This window comes from Sardina pilchardus, chromosome 3 (genome assembly GCF_963854185.1).
Source record: "Sardina pilchardus chromosome 3, fSarPil1.1, whole genome shotgun sequence".
In the NCBI taxonomy this organism is placed as follows: Eukaryota; Metazoa; Chordata; class Actinopteri; order Clupeiformes; family Clupeidae; genus Sardina; species Sardina pilchardus.
The window spans coordinates 34,813,743-34,841,664 of record NC_084996.1 but is presented as its reverse complement, the minus strand read 5'-3'; the positions used below and the strand labels follow the sequence as shown (position 1 = coordinate 34,841,664).

Genomic DNA, 27,922 nt, shown 5'->3' with positions numbered 1-27,922 from the left:
TGTGATTTCAATTGATTTCTTTTAATCAACAGAAAAGAAAAAAAATACAATACAAAATATCATAGAAACCACATTTAACTCAGTCTGTTTTTCTTCATAATTCGCTGGAGAAAGCAGAATTGGGTTTAGTCAGATTTAATGGAAGAATAGAGGGCCAATCTGTTGGATAAACTGGGCGGAATGACTGAGCGTGCACAGAGAATGGAGTGATTGGTAATCTATTGGACATTCTCTCAGCCAGCCATTATCTGAGTTTCAATATATTGAGTGCCAGTTGTGATAAAGGGATAGGGTTAGCTGAAAAGAAAAACAAAAAGGGACAATCTCAGTGACTTAAAGGAACTCCAATGCAACTGAGCGGAGCATTTCTGAAACAGCACTGCCGGTGCATGAACACACACTAACGAAAGCATTGAATGCCAGACAGATGCCACTTAAGAGTTACCATAGTAACACGGGAGGCACGAGAGCAAAAAGGTTCATACTTCAAAGGGAAATTTTAAAAAGCAAACAAATTTTCATCCACTACCCCATTCCCTCACACAACGTTTGACTCGCCTTAAACTACCCAAAAAATTAAGTCCCGCTTTATAGAGCCATGATGCCACAAATAAGTTGTGGCATCTTTTTGAAATGGTGCGTAAAGCACATTCATACAGAAACATTCACTCGTTTCAATTCTTGTCTTTCACCAGATTTGGAAAAACAACAACTGCTGATCATTATGTCTTAGTGGAGAGGGTACTGCAGGCATAAGGAAAGACAAGATGGTGTCCAGAATGTGGAATAAATGTTCAGCAATGACCTCCCATCTCAGCAAAAGCTCTGACACACTCAGAACCGCTTCCCTCCATCATCGCTGATCTCTGTGTGGTCCTAGGCCCCAGTGTTTTAAGCAGCCTTCCGGCTCAGGGTGGACCCATCTGGGTGAAACGGAAGTCCTGGTCCCTGGGGAACTGCACAGAGCTGGATGTAGCGTTAGCGGTCACATTGGTAGTGGAGTTAGCGTCGCAATGGGGTTGGGTGGGGTGCACTGATCTAGTCAGGGGCGAATTCTCTGGGGGTATGGTCCAGTTTTGAGGCACCGTGTTGGCAGTGCCCTGGGGGAACGGCTCCTGGCTGGCCTGGGGCTCCTGTGGAGGAGGCCTGCCCTGGGAGTCCTGCTGGGAAATGAGCTGGAGCAAAGCCGTGGCCATCGTGGGACTGATGTTATCCGTCAGTCTATGCTGGGAGGGGGGATGGGGAGGTGATGGGGGGCGTCGCTCAGAGTCCATCAGGTCAGGAGCATTCACTTTCCTCAGTGCATCATCTGTGTAAGGGGAGAGAAGATTATATAGTCAGACAGTGCAATATCAAATATTTATTGGGGCACAGACACAGATGTACACACACTAATTTACGTTTGTCAAAAATTAGGGGGTGACCTTGGCCTTTGAACACACAAGATCAGGCCACCGCAACAAGAGGTACTCAAGGATGCCACCAGAGGTCGCTAAAGGGTCGTACATTTTAGAAGTCGAACGAGCCAGCATTTCTGTTTGCCAAAACTACCATCCTGTTTTTTTAGGGTTATTTCTTTTTTTTTAAAAAACGTACCTAATTATTTTTCAACCATGTCTTTAAAATGATGAAGATACACTACTCAATGCCTCCTCTCATGCACCAAACAAATTTAAACATTCTATGGCTATTTTAACTCTCATTTCAACTGTCAACTTCATGTAATCATGACTAGACAAATCTATTTTAGTCTACCACCAGGTCGAGCTGAATTGAACCCTTAAGTCAGCTGTTTTAAATACTTAAAGCTTCTAAGGAGGATACAGGACCAAAACACCCGACTCTACGCTACTCTACGGTTCTATCGCTATTTAATCAAACGACTGACAGTGGTCTGAAATAGGCTTTATATTTCTCGGCACCACATATCAAATTGCAAATATTACAAAAGTTGTCACGAATATGCACGGTCGCATAAGTTGGTTACATTTACATGTACTTCACGCATGTAAGCAAGTTGTTGATATATTAAGGTTACAATATGTAACAAAGTATGGACATAAATACTCAATTCTAACCAAAACTTGACATTGTGTCATCAGTCAGTAAATCTGGAGTAGATATCGTATGCTACAAACCATGTCTTGCGTAAAACCTTCAATTTTCAGACGACGGCTTTTGTTGTTTTGGGTTGGCTATGCTAGCTACGCGGGCTATACATCCACATTTTACATTAAAAGGCCGCCAACATTGTCAGCTTTTCCTCGTCTATCAAACTATTATTAGAAGAGACACGAATTGGGAATTAAGACGTTAGGAGAGGTACGCTGGAATGTTATGTACATACAATTTCCAAACAAGGCAAAACTGTTTTGGACATGCTGAGGAAAGATTAACAGCCATATTTGGCAAAAATGGCAATAAATACATTTTAATTATTATCTGGATAGATTAAATGGTAGTGGCTTGCGGGAGGCGTTGGTATGAGATGTGAATCTTCAGACGCTGTTCTTCAACTACAGGGGCTGTTATGCTAGTATGATTGTTGAAGTGAAGGAAAAACGACTGATGAAACGAAAAACAGGGAGATAACCATAAAGATACAAGAGACAGAAAACCCCACAATGTGCAGTTAAGGAACGAAAAGAATGTGTGACCTAGATAACAAAAAGCACAAAGAAATTCGTGCAGGTGAAGTCGAAGGTTGAAAACATTTATTTCTGATGTATAATTTATTAGATTTGTGTTTCATATAAAGGCTGACATACAGACTGTTTTATAGCAATATTTTATGGATAGACTGGCAATCCAACAAACCTGCTTTACAATGAGAAAGAAACCTACTGTGAGATGGGTGTGACAGAAAAGGGGAAAACTTAAAAACGAAAAAGAAGAAATAAGCATGAGGAAGGGGGGTGTTTGAGGAAGTTCAGCCTTGTTCGCTTGCACCCCGACATTCCCTGTTGGTCCTCCAAGGGAAGGCTCTGCTAGTGTAGTGCTGCAACAAAACTGACAGCAATGGTGCTCAAGTATGAAGAGGTGCTTGTGTTTGAGAATGCAAGGTGATGGATGAACAGAATGTACAGGGAGAAATTGTGAGTGAGAAGAAAGGGAAACATGTTTTCTGTTTGGTTATAACAGGCCAGGATAACCTGGTCTCTGTGGCCTGCATTTACATCGGTGGCAGATCTGCTGACTCAGCCCATTGTCATGTGATCAGGCCCTAATGAAGCCACCTCCTTGTCAGCCATCTTGTGGTGGCTCTAAGCTTCCATGGTTGTCTGCTTGTCCAGCAAGGAGGTTAATTAAAATAGGACTACAGAGGGAGGGTGAGCTGGTGGGTGTGTGTGAAGCTGACTGTTGCCCTAAATGTGATGCAAGCCTGTCTGCCTTAACTCCTGACTGTGATGTCTACTGTAGGTTTAGATATATATTTCTTCCTTTTCAAATGACAATGGCATACATTTATTTCTCAACTTCGGTTTCATACTTTAATAGTTTCACATTTTTTTTTGTAATTTCATATTTTTCTCAGGTAGCAAAAGAAAAAATAAAACCTCACAAAAATGTACAATCACAGGAGGCAGAAACACTGGACAGAACTGCAGCGCTGTGCATCACCTACACACAACCTCTCAAGATGCGTTAGCCATTTTCCCCCCAATCTCAAAGGTGCCCCCCTCCCTTTTCCACCAAACCTCGTCCCGGCTTCCTGCCCCTTAACTAGAGACCGAACTCAAGACTTGCCCTTCCGATCGCCGCCAACAACGGGCCCTCCGCGGGGCCCGCGCGTCGTCACCTCGTCGGCCTGGATACCGTTGCTCTCGTCGGCACCCTGCTCCGCGGCGCCTGGGCCCCCTGCCGGCGGCTGCTTGATGAACTGGCCCAGCAGCAGGGCGAACAAGCTGGCCTGGTCCTCCTGGCTGAGCGTGCCGGCGGCCGGCTCGGTGCCCGGCTGGGGCGGTGGCTCGGGGGGCTGCCGGTGCGGGTGTGCGGACGGCTCCTCGGGCGGCGCGGGCGGCTGGGAGGAGGAGGACGACGACTGCGAGTGCTGCAGGATGGAGGACAGCGTCTGGCTCAGGAGCTCCAGCTGCTGGGTGGGGTCGGGCTCGGGGGGAGGGGGCTGGGGTGGAGGGGGCGCAGGGGGCTCGGCCGAGGGGGCGATGGCGGAGGTGCTGCTGGGGGGAGGACGGGTGGGGGTGGAGGGGTTGGTGGAGGAGTTGAGCAGCTGGGCCATCTGAGGGAGACTGTCCGTCTGGCCCTGGAGCAAGTTGAGCAGCACCGCCAGCTCCGTCTGATTCAAACCTGAACAGTCAGAAAGACAGAGGGATGGAGACAGAGTTCAAACTCACACTCAACGCTTCTATTTCCAACCCAGCTTTGAAATAATTACTACCCCTTGCATGGTGGGAGGGACAAAAGCATACCCAAGCTACAAAGTTTAGTGCAACAAAATGTTGTATTCTGCAATACAGTTACTGGCTTCACATAAAAACACACTGATTAACAGATGTGTTTTGGCTTACTTTCAGCAGGTGTTACTGAAATGTGGGTTCACAGTAAAGTCATGGCAACATAAAGCACTAATGCTAAAGCACACCGATTTCCTCTACCCTCAAAGAGCTGAAGCTCCGACAGGCCCCTGTAGAAGTCAACTAGGCAACGATTAGCTGATCATGTGAAAGAAGCCAACTTGTCTGCATATGCTTCTCTCTGCACAAACACACTCAGTGTACACACACAACAAATTCCCATTTATTTTTTAAACGTCAGTCCCCGTCACCTAAAAAATGGCCTACGCATCAATGTAAAAACCAGAACGAGATGATTATTTACCACGTCATGCCACCACAATCCACCATCATTAGCAGGCAAATATACGCACACACGTTATGTTTAACACTTAATCCCAAAACTTGCCTGTGAGAGAAATGCCGATCAACCAAGAACAGCAATAAGTATTTTTAGACAGAAAAGCATGTTAGATAGCAAAGCAAGTTTATGTTAACATTTCACTTATGTCTGTAAACGTCTTATGAGGTGGCAAAAGTGGGCACTGGTCGATTTCATGTGAATTAGTACATGGTAGTTAAGTAGTAATTCCCAACCCTAGCACATCAAGATAATACATTTCAACTCAACCAATCACAACAAAAGCAATAGGCTCATGTTCATGGCCATGTCATGTCTAACCTGCCAGCTCATTGGCCGAGATGTTTGCTGGGGCTGGGCGTGCTGACGGCGGAGGGGGTGGGGGGCTGGGTGGGGGCCGGCTGTTCTCTCCGCTAGGGGGTGCGACGGGGTCCTTGCGGGGCACTTTGGGAACAGGCACATCCTCAGACAGCCCACTCTGGCGCTGCCTGCGCCGCTTCTTACTCCACAGCTCGTGGCAGTCCTGCCAGTGAGGGAGACTAGAGGAGGAGGAGGAGGAGGAGGAGACACACAGGACAGAACCACATTAAACATGCTGTGAGCACCGAGTTGTCTTGAACACAGCCGTCCGACACTCCTTTATTTACTTGAAGTGTATTTAATACAGCAGCAACATCTGGTGTCACAAGAAAGCTGGCACAGCACAAGCTGTTGATCCACACTGTATTAGGTTTTGGCATTAGGGTAACAGTTTGTAACAGTGATGGACCATTATGTTTTAGCTGACGCCAAGGGAAGAGATGCACCACACAACTGATATCAAATTTCTAGAAGAAAGGCTTGTTTCTGTGTGTGTGTGTTTGTATGAACAGTCGACTTACTCAGGAGGCGACATCTTGCTAGGCTCCACGTCACACAGGAACTGGCTGTTGAGCGCCTGCTCCGCTGTGCAACGTCGCGAGGGGTCAAGGGTTAACATTCTGTCCAGCAGGTCTAGAGCATGGGTCGGTAAACTAGAGGGAGGGAGAAGCAGGGAGTGAACGGGAGAATGAGTAAAGACAACGAGGAGCAAGTCACAATATGAGGTGTGTGTGTGTGTGTGTGTGTGTGTGTGTGTGTGTGTGTGTGTGTGTGTACTTACAAGGCAAACTCCTCTCGTAGCCGTCGTCGGTACTGCTTCTTGGGCTTCATGGTGTTGAAGTAAGGTAGCTTGATGACGTCAGGCCAGACAGCAGGACAGGGACTACCGCACAGCCGACTGCCAGAGACCACAAGAGGTTAGCAGATGCTACACTACATGCTAATGGATCAACCACAGACCAATCAAGAAGCACGTTGGTGAGATTTCCAACCAATGGTGTGTTGCATACCTAATGAGCTCGAGCTGCAGCAGTTCCTGATTGGCCTGGAAAATGGGCTTTTTCGTGAACAGCTCTCCAAGGATACACCTGAATATGAAAACAATGGTGGTTACTCCTCATAATCACTGATGGAGGCCCTCATACACAGCACACAAAGTTGGACAGGGTTAAAAAGCCATAAACAGACTAAATTAGCTGAAAGGCATTTTTGTACAAAACACCCGGATGTCAGAAGCCTGGCTCATTCAGTTTGCTGCGCTGTGCGGGCGGGTGTCTATGTGCACTTACCCGCAGCTCCAGACGTCGATGGCAGGCGAGTACCTCTCCTCCCCCAGTAGCAGCTCAGGCGGCCGGTACCACAGTGTGATCACCTTATTTGTGTAGGGGCGACTGGGTGGGGTTGGTGAGGAGAGAGCGAGAGGTCAAATTACATGCCTCAATAAAGCATCAGTGGTGGTTTAGTGATAAACCTAGTTAAGTTAGCTCAGAGTAAATGGTAAACCTTTTAAGAGCAGCAGACTAGCTTTGTCTAGGCAAGAGAATGAAGCCATAAAGCTCTTTGATAAAGAGGTGCACCACGTCCTCTGGTTTAATTTACACAGGGTTGTCACCTGTGGGATTGGTTACCCCAGATTAAGGCAAAACGTTACTAATCACTGAAATGACACAGGACAGTCGATATGGGTAGAGTAGAATCCACAGTCTTTGGTAATGTACAGTCTCAGAGCTGGGGGAACTTACCTCTCCTCAGAGTTATACAGCCGGGCCAAACCAAAATCGGCCAACTTGATCTGACCACTGAGGGAAGACATCAGAAACAATGGTGTCAAGGGGTAACACTTAATAGAACTCCACTCTCCAACGACATGTATTTGCACTTGGTGAAATGTCAAATCTCTGGCAGCAAGAGATGCAAGTAACTGGCAGCACTGAACCAACAACGAATTTAAGCTTTAAAGGAAGCTTTAAAGAAAGTAATATGGCTCTGCTGAAGGCTGTTTGTGTGTGTCATTTGCCAGATTGCCTCTCACTGCAAGATCACAAAAGGCACTTGCATGATTTAATAATGCATTATTAGAGCGCAACGCTTCACACGTCCTATAAGTTGGATCAGCAGCACCCCCGTGTGTTCCATTTAAGAATTACAGCCTGCAGGTTGAGTTTACATTGCAACAGTGCATGTTGACTTAAATGTACCCATTCCAGGGCAGTACCTGTTGTTGAGTAGTATGTTGGAGCACTTGATGTCCCTGTGCAGGAAGTTCTTTTTGTGGCAGTAGTCCAGGCCCTCCATGAGCTGCCTCATGAAGCTGCGGATGTGCTCGTGGGAGAAGGTCACCAGGCCCGACTCCAGCAGCCCCATCAGGTCATGGTCCATGTACTCAAACACCAAGTAGAAGGCACCTGAACACACACACACAAATATGTTGCCCTTTTTTGCCTTGTAAAATCTTTATTTTAAGTTCCTGAGACACAGGCACATCATGGCTGGCTCAGCATGTAAGCGGAGCACTGGCTGACCTTTGTCCTTTTTGAAATCCAGGGCGTCCTGCTTGTCGGTGACGATCTCCTTCATGTTGACCACGCTGCGGTGGTTGAGCTGCCGGAGGATCTTGATCTCTCGGATGGCCGTGATTGGGAAGCCCTCTTTCTCATTGTCCAGACGCACCTTCTTCAGGGCCACAAGCTCGCCTGTGTGGACACATGCACACCCACAATCAAACACCAGTGCGCACACAGGGGTGCACCCACAAATACATTCCTGGACATACATGTATTGACTCAAACATTGCTCTTTAGGTCAGTCACTTGTTATGTTGGTGGAAACATAATCCTCCACCACTGGTAGTAGAAACCACTGCAGTGTGCTCTTGCACGCTCCCACACACCTGTGTCCTTGTCCTTGGCTTTGTACACCTGGCCGTAGGTGCCTTCTCCAATGATGCCAATGATGTCAAATTTGTCCACGCAGCGCTTGCCCCAGTCACTCTGGGTTTGCATTCGCTCACCATACCGTGGACAGCAGAACCTGCACAGACCAAATCAATCAATCAATCAATCAATTAATTAACCAAACAATCAATCCCTGAGCATGGATTTAACGACAGACAGGATCTTTATGGTCGTTTGTATCCATGTAAAATTGAGTTGTGAAATGAAAAAGAAAATATTAAACGATTCAGTTTGGAGTTGGTTTCCTTTTCTATTCAGGCCCTGACAACAGTACAAACATGAACATGAAAAATGAACCGTGAAAAGTTGCCATCAAATAGCAGATACTAAACCATAAGTTGCACAATTTAGACTTGCCATTTCTATCTTGCTGAGTGGAGGAAAAACTGGGGTGACAGGAAATCCTGTTTGTGATTCTGACCCTGACTCTGCTTTGTGTGTGTGAGGCAATTGCAATCTGTCAAAATCAGCCTCACCATAATGGCCAGAACATTCAACTTGACTAGAAGAGTGAATCCTCCAAAATCTTGCTTCTGGTAAAGGCTTTTCTATAGCGATATTCCATTGGTGCATGCATGGCAAATCCTTTCACTACTCTTGAAAATGGAGGATTTTCATAAACTCTAAAGTTGCCATCACACAGATTAAGATACAGTACACAACAATCCAAATTAAGATAATTTCAGTGTACTCTAACAAACAGTCTAACAGTAACACTAACAGTACACAACTACAATAACAATAATGATCATTTCCACTGTAGCATAGAATTTTCGCAACAACTTCGGTAAGGACCGATCTTCATAGCAATCATCCCACCGGACTCATACTAGGCCTCTTGGGAATTTCCCAAGGAATTAGTTTCTACCTCAAACAAAGTAGTCTGGCTATCACCATACGAAGCTCAAACTTTTAAGATTGAACATTAATATGGGGAGTCTGCGCTTTATTTCTACTGCACAAGAGGCGTGCTTGCTTGGGGGAGGGGCGGGACTGACAAACTCTATTGGCATTGTTCAAATCATGACTCTGTGCGCTATAATCCTTAAACCAATCAGACCAACGATTCGGTGCATCTTTTGGATAAGCTAGTTTGTGATTGGAGCCAAAGTTTCTGGCAGGGAACAGAGGAGATAGATGAACAAGTTACCAGCCTGAGCTGCCGAGCGAAATCCAAATTTGCCGGCAGGTCAGGCAGGGTTCACCCAGCCTAATAAAGTAGCCTAAATGGCCAAGAACCAAATCTGGAAGATTTGAAGAAAAAAAACAGGAAGAGGCCATCCCGGAGGTGGGCTTGGCCCCTTGGAACTCTGAATGCTTCAGCATTAACCAAGAGATTTTGGACAATTCCATGCTCCCAACTTTGTGGAAACAGTTTGGTGATGGCCCCTTTCTGTGCCCCAGTGCACAAAGCAAGGTCCATAAAGACATGGATGACAGAGTTGATGTGGATGAATTTGACTGGTCTGCATAGAGTACGGACCTCAACCTAATAGAACACCTTTGTAATGAATTAGAGCATAGACTGAGAGCCAGTCTCCTCCTCCAACATCAGTGTGTGACCTCACATATGCGCTTCTGGAAGAATGGTAAAAAATCCTATAAACACACTCCTTAACCTTGTGGAAAGCCTTCCTAGACGAATTCAAGCTGTCATAGCTGCACAGAGTGCACCAATGGCATATTAACCCTATGAATTAAGAATGGGATGTCACTTAAACCAACACTGTGCACATTAAATGCGCTATATAAAAAAAATGACTTTCTTACTTAAATTCATATGCGATTCAAGGCAAGTGACCCAATACTTTTGGCAATATCGTGTATGTTGCAGTAGAAGTGCCATTTGTTCTGGCCTATGTTCCTTTTAAACCACAATAGGAACATTTTAACAGTCGACTGACCAAACATTCTTTGGGTTGTCAACATGCTTTAACTGTGGATGATATGTTAAATTCACCATCAACTAGATTTGTGTGGCAACATACAGTTGTCTTCTAAATGCAGTGTTTGAGTTTAAGCGTGTTAAAACTTCCAGTTGAAGTGGTTCTATTGTGGAGGCAAGCTAATAAGTAGGCCCAATGCATCTGAGAGAGTTGCCTATCCTGGCTGCTTTCAGAGCTACAGCTACAAAAGTTCTATCACTACGCTGACGGCAACTGTTGAGGCAGATGTGTAAACACTCAAACATAAGGTGCACAACAACAAGCCTGCATGCCGCTATCTACAGTTTAAGAGGGCAACAGATACAATTTATGTGGTGAAAATGTTGGTGCGAAAAGAAACATGCATCTAATGAGTCACATCAATGTAATCTCATACATTAAATAAATAAACAAATAAATAATAAACAAACAAACACCGGTCATCGATAGAATTTGGCCAAATGTTTGTCTTAGGTTGCATGATGGTTAATAGTAATAGTACAGAGCTCAAAACTCTGTGTTTATGCTTGTTGACAGACATGGTTATAAGCCAAACAGCCATATAGTTAAAGTGATAGCAAAAAAGAATAACTTTGTTTACTCCTTACACAGCTTCCTGCTCATCGCTGCTATGCTGAGGCACACTAGTGAGACCGTCAGAGGCTTTGTAGGACACGTAGGACACATTTATACCACTGCTTGGTCAAATTTCCTATGGTGATGCGCTATTTGGAACGTGCATCATTTTTCGATATACCGCACGGCTATGAAGTAGTTCCCTTCTTTTGGGCTTATTACACTTGAATATTAATTCGGCAATGTGAATGTAACGGTAAAAACAGCAACCTTGTATCTAAGACAGCGGCAATATAAACGAAAATGATAGTAGCAGTGGTATAAGCGGGATAATCAACTCTGCCCCGTGCGTTTCTAGGAAAATAATGCACGTTCGAAGTGGTAATAAGGACCCGACGCCACAGGCGGAGGGGACTTTACACTTCGATAAGTGCACGGCGCATCGTTGATCATCCCTTACATAACGACTTTTAAGATAGATGTCACAGTACACTACTTATGCTCACACACAAACAATCAGTTGCATGTATGAAACGCATGGTCAGTAGCAACTCCTGTAAAGTCTAAACACACCTTTGAAAGTTTAGTGTTCTTGCCCATCATTACTAAGAGCAGAAGCTTGTGTGTCTGACCACGGCGCTGCTGCAGCGTGTTGCGCGACAATGGGCTGTCTGCAGATCGGCTTAATATGCCCAGGCAATCGGCCGATGCCGATTATTTAAAAAAAGGCAAAAATCATCCCGATTAAACGACCTTGTGGAGGTTAATTAATGTGCTTCATGGATGTGTGGTATAGATGCAGCCATGGGATACTCTTGTGTGTATCAAAATCACATTGATGCCTAATGCCTATTGCTACTAAAAAACAAGCAAACGCACACATTGGGCATGCAAAGATGAGGTGATAAACTAAAGAAATGGATGCCGTAGCAGTTAGACATGGGAAAGACGTTTACCAGCCTCTACTGAACTAGTAAAGGCAGTATTCACCAACAGCAAGTGAGTCTGATGTTACAAAAGTTTACGAACTACGGTGTAGATTATACTCCCTTTCAATGACATCAAACTCACTTATCAATTAATAGAGGCATTTATGATGAACAGCAACAAGCAACTCTGATACACAGTACCAATCATAGTGAAAGGCAATGAATGAAGCCTATAATGATGCTGAGGCACTTTTCCTTAGCCTGGCTAACACCAGACCGATTCTAAAAAGAGTTGGTCTGGGAATGCTTCTTTCAGTTTCAATTTCCAAGTAGCAAAACCAGCAGTGAAATGAAGGCCAACACAAACGGCAAGCCATGCAACAGTTGAACGGGACGGCGGAATTCTTGTGTTAGGTCAAATTGCTTTATTACACACACTGCTTGCGATCCGAACGATTGCCAGTAGCTTTCTCAGGGTCCCTAGTCATAAAACATAGCACCCACAACATAGTAGCAAACCCAGAGTTCATTACAGAAGACTGTTCAGACTTACCAACTGTCCCCCTACCAACTCCTCTCCAAGAAACGTCCGTACAAGGCAATTATGTCACGCAAGATCTCGACTTTCTTTCGAGAGGAGCTAATAAGGGGACAGTTGGTAAGTCTTCTGTAATAAACTCCGGTTTCGCTAACTACGTTGTTGGTGCTTCGTTTTAAATGTAGGGACCCTGAACAATCTACGAACGAGGTTCGATGCTGTTTTGAACAAGGCTACTGGTTTAAAAAATGCTATAAGGAAAGCGTTTGGCTCATCCCTCCCTAGCTAATACATTGTTTGCGATTTTGGGCTATAGCGTATACCGGTGCAAGCTCTGTAGTTTCTCTACGGCTTACTGGTTTGTTTTCATGCAGAAAGAGCCTGGGGTCAATTTTCGCCGGAATTACACTTTAAGGCCGCAATATTTTGAGAAAATATCTAATTGCGATTTTTCTGACATAATGCCATCTGATGATTTTGAATGTCACTGTCAAGATTCAATTCAATATTCCAGATATCTAGGTTTAATTTCTGATAGGTGAGCATGCTGAGTGCATGAGAAGCACAGCACTCCTAATTGGTGAACTTCACTGTCTGTCACACAAGAAGGATGATATGAATATACAAATCATAAATGTGACAAGATTAACCATGCTCAATTAACTGTTCATACTGCAATTGTGTTAAATGTGCAGCCCTGCTAGCTATTCCCCCAATGAACATGTCAAATTAAGAGTAAGGTTTACAATGTGTACTTTAGGTCCCTGTCTTGGTCAGATGTCCGAGACCTCAATTTAACAGACAAGACAGGCCACTTACTTTGGTCTCTTCTTGTAGGTTGGCTGCACAGGGGGGAGGACTTGCTGCGGAGGCGACGGTGGCGGGGAGGAGTCTCCGCCCGACTGCGGAGGGGGCAGGGGCAGGTCGCTGAGCAGGGAGCGCGTCCGCGTCTCCCGCTCCTTCTCCCGACGCGACGAACGCTGAGGAGGGGTGCTCTTCTTTGGGCTGCGGCACACACGACACGGGGACGGCCATTAAGGACTGTCTCAACAACTAAAAAGCTCACACATAGCACCTCTATGACATGACACAACTTGGGTGTGATGTGTTAAAGGTGCTATATTTAAAACGTTCAAAAATGACCTCAGAATGGCAACAGACTGTGAAGAAATTATCGTTTTGATGTCATTTGAAAATACACAGAGAATAGATGTGCTTTCAGAATAAAAGTTGCACTTAGTTTAAAAATGGTGCTTCTGCTTGGTAGAGTTGTGCATGACCAATCGACATGTAAGTACATTGGTCATGGTTCCTATGTGCAGGGAAAAGACCAAACCCCAAAGCAAAAACTAAAATAGTAATAGGAACTGCAGTCAGAAGAACTACAATAGGCCCCCCGACTTCCATGCAATGGGAATGCATGAAAAAATTATTTGTTTCTCAAAAGGTTCAAGGAATTGCAAAAAGTCTCTCCAGTGCGAAAACACCCCATGCTTCAGACTGCACATGGAAATTAACGGAAGAATGCAATCATGGACTAAAGAGTGCTTTCAGTGTGTGTTTGAGAGAACAACATGTAATGCCTGCCAGTCAATTTTCACTTCTTTCTTTCAATGGTATAAGCAGTGGTGTCTCAAAAAACTATGGAGGAAGTATTATACAGGATCAGATAGGTCGACTTCTGCTCCCCTGCACACAGTAACCTGTCGCAGACAGTTCTGAGTCATCCTTGAGGGACCTTTCTGATTGCTAAAACAAACAGTTTTAGACTGTTTACCGTTCACTGCCTACTGCATCAGAGCTTAGTCATTGTTAAACCTAGGTAAACAGAGGAGACCAAACACCTGCTCAGATCCTGCATAAACCACAGGCAGCCACCGATGCCACCCACTCCTAGCAACAGAAGTTAGTGAATGGCTTCGCTTCAGTGGGTCTGGTGACTCATAATACCCAGCAGGATCCTCACTGTGTCCATTCACCGCTGCCACAATAATTATTAATTTAAATAGGAAGATGTTTGAACAAAACAGGCCTACAGTTACTAGTCAAGAACATCCTCTTCAGCACATGCCAAGAAACAAGAGCAAGAGGTACAAAAATGTATTTCCACTCTCTGCAACGACTTAGTCAATGCAATTTACATTACATTTATTGTGACCAAAGGCTGTTGGTAAGCAAACCAAAAGGAAATTATACTTTCAAATTTCCATAATAGAATCCTTTTCAGTGTACGACATAACCAGAGAGGGTTGAAGCGGAGCAAGTCGCCAAAGTTCAACAATTTACGCCTTCGATTACTGCTGGGGGGTGGGATTGCCCTTTATGCAAACTAGAGTAAGCCCTTGCTGCACCAATGTTAATGAGAATTTCACCAATAAATTGGGCCATTGTGTCTTTCTGGACTTGCTGAGGGTCTTTAGGAAACATTTGTCATAATTCGGACATGCTTGTGATCATTCCAAACTTAATAGTGTAATTTGTTAGTGTTAAAAATAACTTTATATATCAGACCATGCAACTTACAGTTACTGTCTGGCTGCTAGCGAGCTAGCTAGTCCACAGCTAAGGTAGCCTAACATTTTATAAGGAGAAGTGTCAATTCTTTGACATTACAACTAGCTGAATAACATTACTGACATCAGTTAAAGTGGATGTCATAAATTGAAGTGAACTTCCAACAGCATATTAAGTTTAAGCGAAGTCCCTTAACTGTTAGCCATTAGCTAGCATCTAGCCATAGCTACCGCCAACTACTTGTATAGGTTTTACTAATCAAATTCTTCATTCCACTTCCAAGAGTGATTCATTGGCATCATTTATGATTATATACAGTAACTGTACACACCATTATGTTTATCTGCTCTTATTGTTTAATAAGAGATAATATTCATTTTGTGACGTAAGGTAATACACCCACTTAAGTAGTGCCGTTTTGCTCACACAGAAACAAATTGTTGTTCAACGCTAGCGTTGCGCTAGCGCCCCAACCATTCCGCAGCCGAACCATAGATAATAACACGAAACCTGCCACTTGCCACTGGTCAGTGTACTCCCTGCCTAAGGGGGTAATAAACATAGATGCAGAAACGTAGATACCGCATTGCAACATTCTGATACACGCCTACGTGTGGCTACCAGTTTGGAGAGGTCAGGTTCAACTCAAGATTCTGATGACGTACAGTTAGCATCTATCGATAGTGGGATAACAAGTCAATGAACCAAGTCAACGTCAGTGTTGCATCAAAATTAATTTAAAGCGGTTATTTTAAAGTACTACTCTAAGCATTCATGTACCGATTAATCATTTCCTGATAATAATATAGCATATAACCATAACCACACGCTTACCTGTCCCTGATCTCTACCAGCATTGGAGGCAGCGGGAGTGGTGGCAATGTGGAGGTTTTCATTGGCAGAGCCTTGTGGGCGGGGCTGCGCGTGTGACTCTGATTGGCTGGTGATCTGGGGCGGGACTTTGCCAGAGCGGTGATGGAGGAAGTGGCTGGGGACGGCGGAAGAGGAGGGGGTGAGGTGAGAGGAAGCGGCGGAGGGGAGGTGAGAGGAAGAGGCGGCGGAGGAGAGGGCAGAGGGGGGAGAGGAGCCGCATTCTCCTTCCCCAGAGCCACATCAGCTGGAGCGTCTGGAGGGGGCGGGGGTAGCGGCTCCGTGGGCTGGGACGTAGCCCTGTCCACTGGGTTAGGCGTCCGGTCCGACATCTCCATTTCCTGGTCTCGGGGACGGGAGGAGGGTGTTGTGGGCGTTGCAGTCCGGCGGGTGGGGGATGAGCCACGGGAGGCGGCCAGTGAGGCCGCCTGTCGCTCCTTCTTTCGGCGGCTGAGCTCGGCCCCCAGGCTGGAGGCGATTGGCAGGCGCGAGGAGGAGGGGGAGCGGCTGGTCGGCCGGCTACTGTGGGTGCCACTGGCCGCTGCCGACGAGCGCTTCTTACTGCGAGAGCGGGAAGAGGAGCGGCGGGACGAGTATGGAGGTGAGCGCGTCCGGGAGCGGGCAGATCGTCTGGAGGGAGGAGAGAAAAAGGACAAGTTCAGTGTGGCCAATAATAGCTTGGGGCAAGGTCATTTCATAAAGGTCAAACAAATAAATTAAAAAAAGATGTTGCAGGTAGTACAATCAAGCACTAAAGAACCCAAACCCAAGGAGGGGGGAGCTTCAACTATGACTACACACAAAAACACATCAAGGACCACAACCAAGGGTAGCAATACAAGGGGAAGAGGTCAATGGACTTGAAGAGTTCTACTAGTCAAACAAATGGAGGTGCCCACCCAAACATTATTTAGAAGATACATTCCACTCCATAAAAACAAGCATTTAGCAGACGATTGTATCCATCCAATTTTAATCTGGCTAAAATCAATTAACTGGATTAATCTATCGCTATTTTGGGATTAGGGCAGGACATTCTTCTGCATAAAAGAGATGCACATACCATAATAGCGTTCATAGAAATATAAGGACCGCTGGCTAAAGCGCAGAAGTGCAATGGCATAAGTTTCCCCTGCTACTGAATCCGCTTTCAGACAGAGGTCTATTTCCGCAATGTTCATGACTTTTTACGGTAGGTTTTTTTTCGTTGTGCTGTCTGAATGCATATGTCCATATATCTACTACCGTAACTTTTCCTGCTGCCGACCTAGTCATGTTTCCGCCACAGCTGCTATGTGAATGCAATTGCGTAAAAAATCCGCACTGATCCGCGGATCAATGATGATCAAGGAAAGTATTACGTGCATTTAAAGCGCCCAATGTCACTGAACAGTTCCATCTCTCTAACACGTTACAGGTAATGCAGCAAGGCTATAGCCTCCTCCATAGGCTGTTAAAACTACACTCTTCCGCTGTCAGGCATGCACAGCTGACAGCGCGACCGCATTCAGGCTATTAGGCTTCATTATCTGCCCAGCGAACTAAAGTCCAATTGACAGAAATTCTACATGAGATTATATAGATATCTTATTATATAGATATACAGCTAATAACGTCCACGAAGGTAAGACCTAAGCGGTTTAAGCTTACAAGTAGCGTTCCCCACGAACTGTATAATCCCCCCCCCCCCCCCCCCAAACTGTATAAATCCCCCCATTTGAGTCACTGAGGGGGGAATTCCCCCCGTTGTGAAAAATGAAATTCAGGCCCTGGTCTCGTTCACAGGAGTTTCTGTCTCAGCCCCTTGCCACTTAGCTTGAACTTCAATCCATTGATTAACCAAAGAACAGGTTTGTGTACTGCTTACAGGGCTTGAGGCAAGGATAGTGGCAATGCTCATAAAAAAAATACGTCTTAGTCCTCTCAAGCTTATGAAAAGAAAATGAAGAATAAAGATTGTTAAACGTGTGCATCACTGTTGAGATTGTACACACAGATGTATGTCCACCGTTGTCCACTGTTGTCAGAGAAAATGGAATTTATTCCAAGGATTCCCTCCTACCCCTTCAAGGGCTGTGACCACCAGACAAATGATTAAACACAGACTTGTTAAACTCTCATAAAGCTCACACAGTTCAGTGCACAGTCCAATGAAGAGCAAACACACCTTGTGTGAATATAAAAGAACGCATGGCAATTTCATGGGGCGACAAACTCCCACTAAAATAAATTTTAGTCTAGCCTGAGGTCATAATGTCACCTGAATGATTCCTCAGCAGAATGCAAAAAATAAAAATCCAATCCATTTCCCAAACAGATTTTTTTTCATTCAAGATACCCAAATAAATGTGTCAACATACTGACCAGCAAGCACCAAACCATCCCTGTTGCAACACTTTGTATCTCAAGGAACTACTCTGTAACGAATAGAGTGCAACAGAATTCTATGCACAGGCCTAGACCCGTTAAGATTGCTTGATGAACTTTGAAGATAATTTTCTGTTGAAACTTTGACCTTTGATAGTTTCCACGCAACTTTCTATACGTTTAACAAAGCAGGAAGACTTTTCTCATGATTTTCACAAAAGTGTTAATATTTTTCCAGATCTGGAAATTTAGAATTGCCCATTTTAGACTTCCAAGACCAAAGCTACATTAAACAGCCTGAATAAGCAACCAGGAGCAGCACAAGTCATGAAGACTTGAGCTTCTCCTACAGAGCTCACCAAGGAACATTAACACAAGGAACACAAAGACCCCTGTGACATCAGCTAGAACTAGAATGACCACCGCTATTCATATCATGGAGCGCTACAATCTTTGATTCATATCACTACTTCTGAGGCAGGAACTACGTCACAGTTATGTCATACTTGTTATATGGGTCTTCACAATGCTAGTGGAACACTCCATTGACTTAGGATAGAATAGGATTTCCCAACATTGTGCGGTAAAAGAAATTCACATAATTACTGCTGCAAACATAATTACCGCCGTCAATGGCAACGGGTTTTGTGGCTCTGATTTACATCTTTCATATAATTACTGCTGCAAACATAATTACCGCTGTCAATGGCAACGGGTTTTGTGGCTCTGATTTACGCCTTTCATATCACTCCCCAAGTAGTTCGGTCACTATTTGCAAAGGAACTTCATTCAAAAGTGAAAGCATACGGTTGATCAGCTGTGCTCAAAAGAATGTTTGATTCAAGTTCAGCATGTGCAACGTATTTGTAACTCAGCAAAACCCACAACAAAACGGTAACAAATAAATGTAGAGACATATCTTGTGGAGTTTATTTTTTTGTTTTGACATGGTTGGAGTGCCAGTCATTATCGGTAAAATAAGTCCCCTCCGCTGGCGTGTCGGGGTCCACCCCATTGGAACTATTTTTCCAATAATGACCAGTGTTCCATACATTATCCCTTACATGACCACTGCAGCCTATAATACACCCTTCAAAAAATAAATCCTTTATAAATGATTATCTGATCTAACCTGACTCTCGCCAGATCCTTGTAGTTCGCTGAGCTTCACACAGGGATCTGGGACTTCGCGATAGGAGATGTATTTCTGAAGGCGGGGCCTTGTAAAAAAATCCCTGCTTGTGATTTGATAAACCACTTGTCCGTTATCTTGAATGACGTGCTAGGCTACTTCAAGCTCTTGCCAAACCCGGTTGGAAGTGGAGTGAAAACATCCTGGCCACCAATAAATGCCTTCAAAAGCATTCTCTGTTCGTCTTTTTAAGAATGAATACTCGATAGATTCGACACAACGTTTGAAATAGCAGAATCAATGGCAGCACAAGACTCCTCGCTTCGTGCCGCCATTGTTGTTTGAATCAGACAGTCACTTCGGCGCTACGTCACATCTATGAAATCCCCTCTGGCGATCTTGATTGGTTCATTATTTTTTTCTCCCGTGAAGGAGTTTGCATTGCCCAAGTCCAGACCCTTGTGTGGAGCTCAGCGAAACGCCTCTGGTGGAGCATGGCGGAAATACAAGGGTCTGGCGAGAGTCAGGCTAGATCTGATCTGAACTGGTCATAAGAAAACTGAACATCTCTTATAACACAACACACCACAGCCCAGTGTTGCTGTAGAACATGCGAGGCGCATGCTGCCCCTTTCAACAAATTACTATTGATAGTGAGCCTTTACCAAACTATAGGTTAGAGGTAGGGATGGGTAGTTTACCAATAACAAAAAGGACAAAAAAAGTCTGCACACTAAGGCTCCAATAGATTATTTCTTTATTTCACCACATGTGACGTTTCGGGCCACACTCCTCAGACATGTCTGAGGAAGGGCAGTGTGGCCCGAAACGTCACATGTGGTGAAATAAAGAAATAATCTATTGGAGCCTTAGTGTGCGGACTTTTTTTGTCCTTTTTACTGTTGCTCTTTTGAGTCCAGCACCTACTTTTAAAATATTCAGATGTGCGCCCCCGCTTCTACACTATTAGTTTACCAATAACGTCACCCACGGGAATAAGTTACTATAGACCATATTGATAAGGTCTGACATGAACAATTCTGGGGGTTTTTTGGTATCAGAGAATCTCTGTGTGTGTGGGGTGGAGCAGTTGTCACCTGTGCGCACGCGAATGTGTACACACACGCTGCAGACACGGAGCTGATGGGAACAACGGCTGAAAAGATACACTGTTAAAAGGCATGACTTCACTACACTTTCCTAGAGTTGATGCTGACAATGCCCATTCTAATGGGAGAACGGAAACTCAGGTAATTTGTCGAAAAGTCCTTCACCACGAGAAAATGAAAAGACTGAAAGAAATCATAAATGTTCAATAAATGTTTTGTTAAGATACACAAAAAGTGTCAACTGAAGTGTTACATTTTATCGTGCAAATAAAAAAAACATCAGCAGCATATTGGCCATCGGCTGATCCTGATTTCGACCCCGAGCCATCGACTCTACACATTACACACATTTGCTACATCAAATGATTTTTATGATCACATTCAGGGGAGATTTTGACTTGGATCTGCTCGTGCACATGAAGCGAGCTACTGTGCCACTCTCTGATGTAAGGATACTTCTAATTTGGCCTAAGAAGCTGAAGAAAGGTAATTGAACCCCTTTTCCATACAGCAGAGCAAAGTTGCACTGTGGTTATCATCTAATTCTAAGTGGGTCACGATTTCGCAGATCAAAATTACCAATCTTGAACTTCGAACTCAAAGGCAGAATTGACGCTGTAGCCATATCCTTAATGTCAAGTCCAGCAACACACACACACACACACACACACCTCTAATTTTAGGCTAACAATAACTTATCCTACTCAATTCAGCGAATGAAAAGATGATCTAGTAACAGTCCAAAATTACTTTAAGGCTTAAAATGGACATTGATAAGTAAATATTCCATGAACACAAACCATGGGTATCTTAGGAGTGTGCACAAACAAGTAAATTATCATTCTGGTGTTGTTTCATTTCACTATGTTCCTGTCTATGTTTAGTGTTTGTTCTGTTTACAACCTCATGGTTAGAAAGGTTTCAAAATAAAAAGGGCTTTCAAAATAAAAGTCCCCCCGAAACTGAACGGGAAAAGGCCAAAAAAAAGTAAACATAAAGAATGCATTAATAGCAATATAGATCGAAAATCGAATAAAAATCGTGACTTTAAAATTGAAAATTAAATCAAATCGAGGATGATGACCCTATTATAACTCCATCCTGAAGTTGGCCCATCTTACCCTTCACAAATTCATCCCAATTCTAAATGGACAGTGAAAGGATACGAGATTGTTATTGGAAGATTAGAAATAAATTATCTACCTTAGGGATGGACAATATACAATAACTGTCATAGAGTAGTGGGATGACCATCCTGCCTAGACTTTCAAAGGGAAATGAAAGTAATAAAATCTACATTCAACTCTCACTTACAACAAGTAACAAATTGCTTTCAAAATGCAAGACCACCAAAATCATTAACAATCCTGAAAGCGACCTCTACCAGAATTGACAAAAGAGTGTAGAAGTGAATCTAAACAAACTTTTGAAGTGGCATCAACAGCATTATATTCACACATGTGGCATCGTTTCTACCTCATCAATTGTTTTTAAATGTAGGTAGGCTATAGCAATTTAAATGTTTCACCTGCTAGGCAGGTCACATAACATGGATTCCCTGTCAGGTGTAATAAGGCTTAGTTCACCCTGGCAGTCGAAATCCGATTTTTTGCTTATCTGGATTGTATCTAGCATGAATTTTGGGTAGTCTGAACGGCACAAAACCGCATGAAATGCGATTTTTCCAATGCTGATTCGCACCATACGGAGGTGGTTTCAATATCACTTACTATCGGATATGACTCAATCTGAACAGTCGAACCACTTGAATAGGATTTCAAAGTGCCCCTTTCGTCATTTGCACTGCGACAAACAATTGCAATGTAATTCTGAGTGACGGAAGTGATTGATTGATTGATTCAGCGCGTGTGCCAGGGCTACCAGCAAGACTCAAGTCATCATTTTATGGTGAAACATGGAAAACTGTAACGTTAAGGGTGATGAGGTATTTGCGCCGCGGCTACACATAATAAGTTGGAAAATATCCAAAATAAATCCACTTTCATCCATGACTACTTGGTTGTGTACAACTCTACCTAATGAATCCAGGTGTGTGTAATTTATATCGGATCTAAGCATTGCACGCCAAGATCGGATGTGATCACTTGCAATATGTAATGAGAACAGTCAGTCAGAAAGATCAGGTTCTGATCGGATATGCACGACATCCGATTTCGACTGCCAGTGTGAACTAAGCCTAATAGGAATCAAAATCCCAGTGGATATTTCACGTCTTATCAAATGCTCACCACTGTCAAGGGTGATGTTTTTGCTTCAAAAACAAAATGTTGTTTTGTTTAGCGCACACGTCTATGAATTTAAAGATCTTAACTACATACTGTGAAGTTACATTCAGGTCTATTAAGTGTAAATGTTGTCAAATTATTTAAATAGATAAAGCCACCACTATGGTCACTACTATGGTTATATTTATTTGTTTAGATCCAGTGAAATTGCTGCCTTGACAACACGGTCATGGCTGCGATACTCTTGTTATTGCATACAGGGTCTTCCTCCCCAAGGCCCCCATTAAGCAGCGCCAAAGCCCATAAATGTGGTCTTAACACCCTCCCTCTCTGTAAGGCCCATGCCTTTAATTATCTCCAGCAAACCCTCCTCCCATCCCCGTATACACCTCCACCACACACCTTCCTCTGCTACTTTTGAAACCATCAGCCACCCCTGAGGTTTACAGCCTATACACACACGGTGTGAAGATGGTACCATGGCCCACCATCTTCTTGGCCACAAGTCACATCTGCTTACAGTCTTGAGAACCACCCACAAAAGTGATCCTAAAAGTAAAACCTTGGTCTGAAAACTGCCTTTCACCATGTTTGATCTCATTCTTTACATACATTACAGCATGAAGCTCATGCAACATGTCCTGTCCTCCCGGCCTGGACTTATTTTTCAATACATCATCCCTATCTTGTACATTTAAATGGCATCAATCCACATTCTGTCAATGATCGCAGTCAAGAAGACTCAAGAACAAGTTCTCTACAACACTAGAAAGCTGGTAAAATTGTGAGGTTCAGCAACTGCTGCTAAATACACAGAATCAAAATAAAAGTAGCCAAAAGTAAGTGACCCAACAGCATAAGGATTTACTTCATAAAAGGGGAACTTTAGGAGTGTGAAGATGATTTGGCTAAGAGCAAACAGTACCAAGAGAGATCAGGAAGTACAGCGACATCAGGCGTTCAACCACCACCCACCATCCTTCAGTGTTGGTGAAAAGTTCTACACACCCACACCAGAGCAGACAACTGTCAGATATTTGAAAGTAAATGATACCATTCGTTCACACCACTGTAGACTGTTTACAACACTCAGGGTTAGCATATGACTACCACTATGCCTATAATTTACCTTTAGTTGAGCATAACCTCAATAAACACATTTATGGTGAATGCTGCCTCTGCACAATATCAAGGTCAACGGAAAATATTAACAAGGCCTTGTTCCATTTTTGGCTTCAGCTTGGCCTGAAAGCACAGACACTTCACTGACATCTCACACTGCATGCCATGAAGTGAGACTGTGTACAGAGGCATAACAGACCTATTCTATCTATAGGAACTGGGCCTTGCTCTATGGACTGAGGCTAAAGCTGACTCTGAGGCAAGAGACTATTAGATTTGAAAAGCTAGCCTATGAGTCCAAGGTACTATAAGCCTCATCTCGACATGCCTGTGCACAGTAAGCAGGCCCACAAACCATGCCCTATTCACCACAGCTGTGGCCTAAATCAATCATTGACATGTATGTATATATAAGGTTGGATGTAAAAAAAAAAAAAAAACAGAAATTACCAGCTGAAAATCCTATGCACATTGTCACATTCAGAATTTCAGATGTGTATGGAAATTTATTTGGCCAATCAATTAATAACACTGCTGGAGGTGAAGTTCAAGGGTGCAAATGTAGGCCTATGTTTGTAACGTTTGTTCTGTGCGTGTGATTCAATACACTCACCTGGACATGGGACTTGCACTTGAAGATCTCCGGTTGCCATAGGGACTGACAGATAGCCGTTTCCGCGATGAGTAAGGGCTGGTATCCCTCTCATAGCTGGAGGATCTGTGTCTGGACCCATAGGGGCTGTCTGAGCGCTGTCTGCTCCGTCTCACTGACTCCCGGTAAGGGCTCGGGCTCTGGGCCCTACGGCGTGATGAGTATATGTCCTCAACCTCTGCCCCATAGACCCCCATTCCCAAAGGACTGTCCCCCCTTCGAGGGCTGGGAGATAAAGTCGAGCCAGAAGTCTGCTGTCTGCGGCGTGGGCTGCTCCGAGACGAAGCCTTACTTTTGGGGCTCGACTTGTGACTCTTGGAGGACTTGCGATGACCCCTGTCCGAGCGCTCCCCCTTAGAGGAGGTGCGGCCCTGGCTCTCACGGTGCTGCTTGTCTTTGCGGGTTTTGGACCGGCTGGCCTCTTTGTTCCGTGATGAGGTGCTACTCCCCAGGTTAAGCCCTGGCTGGACTGCAGAGGACGGAGACTCCCCGCTACGTTTCAAGACACCTGCCTCCTGTCTCTTCAGTCCTGCCACGGAGGAGGAGAGCTTGTCTTTGCTCTTCCCCTCTCTCTCCCTGTCTCGCTCCTTGCTGCTCTTCTTTTTCGAGTTCCCTCCCCCGTCCACCGATTCCCTCACTCTATGCGGGTCCTTGGATTTTTTTCGGGAATGCCGGTGTTTATGAGACCGGCTCTCTCTAGCCCCGTCTGCCCCGCCCCCGTTATCACCCCTGCAGTAATCCGACGACTCTGAACGTTCATCATCTCTCCGCTCAGCCGCTCTGGCCGGTGGATCTGAGAAGGTGTCGGAATCGGAGCTGATGTCGTCATACTCCACTAGTGGCTTGATGGCGCCGACTGCAGGTGGCGGCCCAGGACTCGGTGCAGTGAAAACTGTGGCCTCTCCTGACGCCGCTGAGGAGGACTCACGGCCGTGCTTCGATGATTTATGCCGTTTGTGCTTAGAAGTCAAGCCAGACGACGAGCCCGGAGATTTGGACTGTGGTTTCCCGTCTTTACTGGTCATGTTAGCAGCAGAGCTGTGACGCGACCCTGAGGTTTGATGAGGCCCGCTGTTGGCGCTTGTAGCAGGCTGCAGAGGTTGCACAGAGACGCTAGTGCTGCTGGATTCTGGCTTTCTCTTGGTCCCATGTTGTCGGTCTGATCCAGGCATGCCTCACGTCAGCAGCGGTCCTTCTCCCAGGCTCGGACCTCTGCATCGAAGACAATACATTAACGCTGAACAGATGCCTTAAAGAAAAAAACATCCGGTAAAAGTTGTACAATCAAAAGCACTAAACAAACATCGAATCAAGTCTGCCCACGTTGTCCTCAAGGTTTATCCCCGGCTCATTCCAGTCAGGTCAAGCGGCAATTCTTTAGAGATACGAAAAAATTGTTCGTATCAAAAAGTCGGTGAACACTGCCTCTCCGCAAAGAATGTTTTAAGAGCATGAAACAAAATCCCAAAACGATTATTTTACTGTTCTCTCCCCGTGTGTGTAATTTAGCCAGCTAGCCAATGCTATCAAACTAGCTCGCTAGCAAGCAAGCTAGCATTTTTCGTCAAAACAAAAAGGAAAAAGATTGAAGTCGCCCATTAAGCTGGCTATCCTTGCCCGACACATGGCAATGAATAAGTTATTTTAGATCCTCAATTTCACTGCCCTTGACTTCAGAAATAAGTATAGTCCGTTATCAATGGGCAATATTTTCCCACAAACTAAAAAAAAACTTGACCCCGTTGGTAGCTACTGTTTACATGTTCGCTTTAATATGCCAGTTTATCTCTTTGCAGTTTTGATATTGGTTAGAAATTATCATATATTCATGTGCAGAATATGTTCCAGTTTATTTTTCGTGGCTCTGGGCAGCAACCCGGCCTAGTTTAAGGGCGATGTTAATGGATTTCAAAACATCCACAGCCCCCGTTCTACGACCAAGCTAGAGCGGCCATTGTGCCTAGTATTATGGGAACTTGAGTAACCGATTCCTTAGAAACTCCTCCAGTAGGAGGAGCTACACTCATAGAGCTAAGCCACACAGAGCACGCACAGTGCGGGTCTGTCCTGTGTTCACCGGCTTCAACAGCAGTGAAATTCAGGTTGCTGAACTGCCTCGTCACTGGCATTTAACAGTGGGCAAAAAGATACCGTCGCTGGCCCTTCCTGAGGTTAAGAAGATTATTCGATGTACAGAATCCAGCCAGGTCCAACATGTTGCTCAAAGTGGAAAACGCCAGTTCAGAACGGTGCACTGTAATCTAGTCTCTAAATGTCTTTGCCATGAGAGCTGTCACTCCATCAGGAACTCAGCGACAGCCTATCCGATGTGAACCTCGAATCCCGCCCATGGATCGCCGCAGTTGCTTCTGCTCACCTGATGAGGGCCTGAAAGAATGTACTATGTGCAACTCTTATGTTAGCCACTGTGACAAACTTTTTAACACAAACCAATTTCATCCAGTTGCATTCCACCAAGGTAAAAGAAAACGCTACCGACGTATAAATTTGTATTAATTTTATTGTGAAAATATCATGACCACACCATTCCCCTGCCAAAACATACTTTAAGAATTTGCCATGTGTAAGAAAACGACTAAAAAGCTCAATTGCACAGCCAGATCAGATTGGATATTTTACCAATTTCTCATCAGTAGCCTTCTCAAAAAATGACTATTAGGCCTACTTATTTCGCCTTGACTGTCTTTGCCCACTTAAGGATCCGCGCAAATCCTACATCATTGGATAACGTGTGTCTAATGTTTATTTCTTATTATTACAACTAGTGAATTTTAAATGGTGAAGTAAGTTTCACAGACCTGCATTGCATCCCGTGATCAATTGCGCGTGGAGACCCATAGAGCCAAGCTGGATCACGTTAGCCAACTTTAACGTTACCTAGATGTTAGCTGCTGCTGTTGTTGCTACGTAGCTAGCTCATTACGTTACCTTCCGCCATTCTGGGGAAAAAACCCTGTTCAGGAATAATCCACTAGTAGCCAATCGAAGAACACGCAATATCTTTTACACAATTCATACATACAGCTTCACACAAGAAACTGAAGACCAGCGTGGTAACGTTTCTACGATACGTTACGATAGGTTGTTAACATTACACCAGCTTAGCTAACGTTAGTTAGCTAGAGAGCCTGTGGTGTCGCGGCTAATCTAACTAGTCGGCTAAGTAAAAAAAAGATTCAACAGTGCCTAAAAATGGAATCACAACAGTAGATTTCACCTTCATTTGTCTTCATCTGTGAGGATCTGATGAAACGATGTACGACAGATGGCAGTTTTAAGAAAGAACGCTATGTACAACAAAATAGTTAGCAAGTACTGGCAACATCCATATTTTCCTGAGCATCCTTTCGTCGCAGAGTAGTGTCGTACAAACGAGGGCGACGGCTAGTAATTTCGTGCGCACCTTACTGCGCAACTCACACAAAACGGATAAGATGCATACTAAAATGGTTTTGTTTTGACATGGCATATACTGCATTTGGTTATGTAGCCTACGTATTATCTGATGACGGAGAATTACAGTGAATAAAAAAAATGGTTTTGTTATTTAAAAAAAAAAAAAAAGTTTTGTGTGGGCTATGTATATTTGTGTGATGATAAAAAAAAAGTAATAATTGTATGTATCATTTGACATTTGTTTTTAGCCTAGCAAATATATTTTCATTTATATCTGACTGACTGATGTAAGTCCAGGTAGCCCTATTTATAGCTTAATAATTGGCTTTTAATATCCAA

The 27,922-nt window shown here is 44.2% G+C and overlaps 1 protein-coding gene across 5 annotated transcripts; it reads right to left on the bottom strand.

Annotated features, from left to right (window-relative positions):
• Positions 1-27,593, bottom strand: cdk12 (cyclin dependent kinase 12). Of its 5 annotated transcripts, none has more exons than XM_062533024.1 (15): positions 27,405-27,593; positions 24,128-25,415; positions 15,503-16,168; positions 12,974-13,159; positions 8,123-8,262; positions 7,755-7,925; positions 7,448-7,637; positions 6,975-7,031; positions 6,522-6,623; positions 6,243-6,320; positions 6,014-6,130; positions 5,754-5,885; positions 5,194-5,411; positions 3,748-4,305; positions 1-1,309 (listed from the first exon to the last, which is right to left on the bottom strand). In XM_062533024.1, the coding sequence occupies exons 2-15, from the start codon at positions 25,336-25,338 to the stop codon at positions 909-911; spliced, it is 4,227 nt and encodes a 1,408-aa protein (XP_062389008.1). In that variant the 5' UTR covers positions 25,339-25,415; positions 27,405-27,593; the 3' UTR covers positions 1-908. The 5 variants fall into 5 exon arrangements, with proteins under 5 accessions (XP_062389008.1, XP_062389005.1, XP_062389009.1 ...); XM_062533021.1 differs by having other exon boundaries at positions 24,128-25,378; XM_062533025.1 differs by lacking the exon at positions 27,405-27,593 and adding an exon at positions 26,986-27,340 and having other exon boundaries at positions 24,128-25,378.
• Positions 27,594-27,922: the final 329 nt, after the last annotated feature.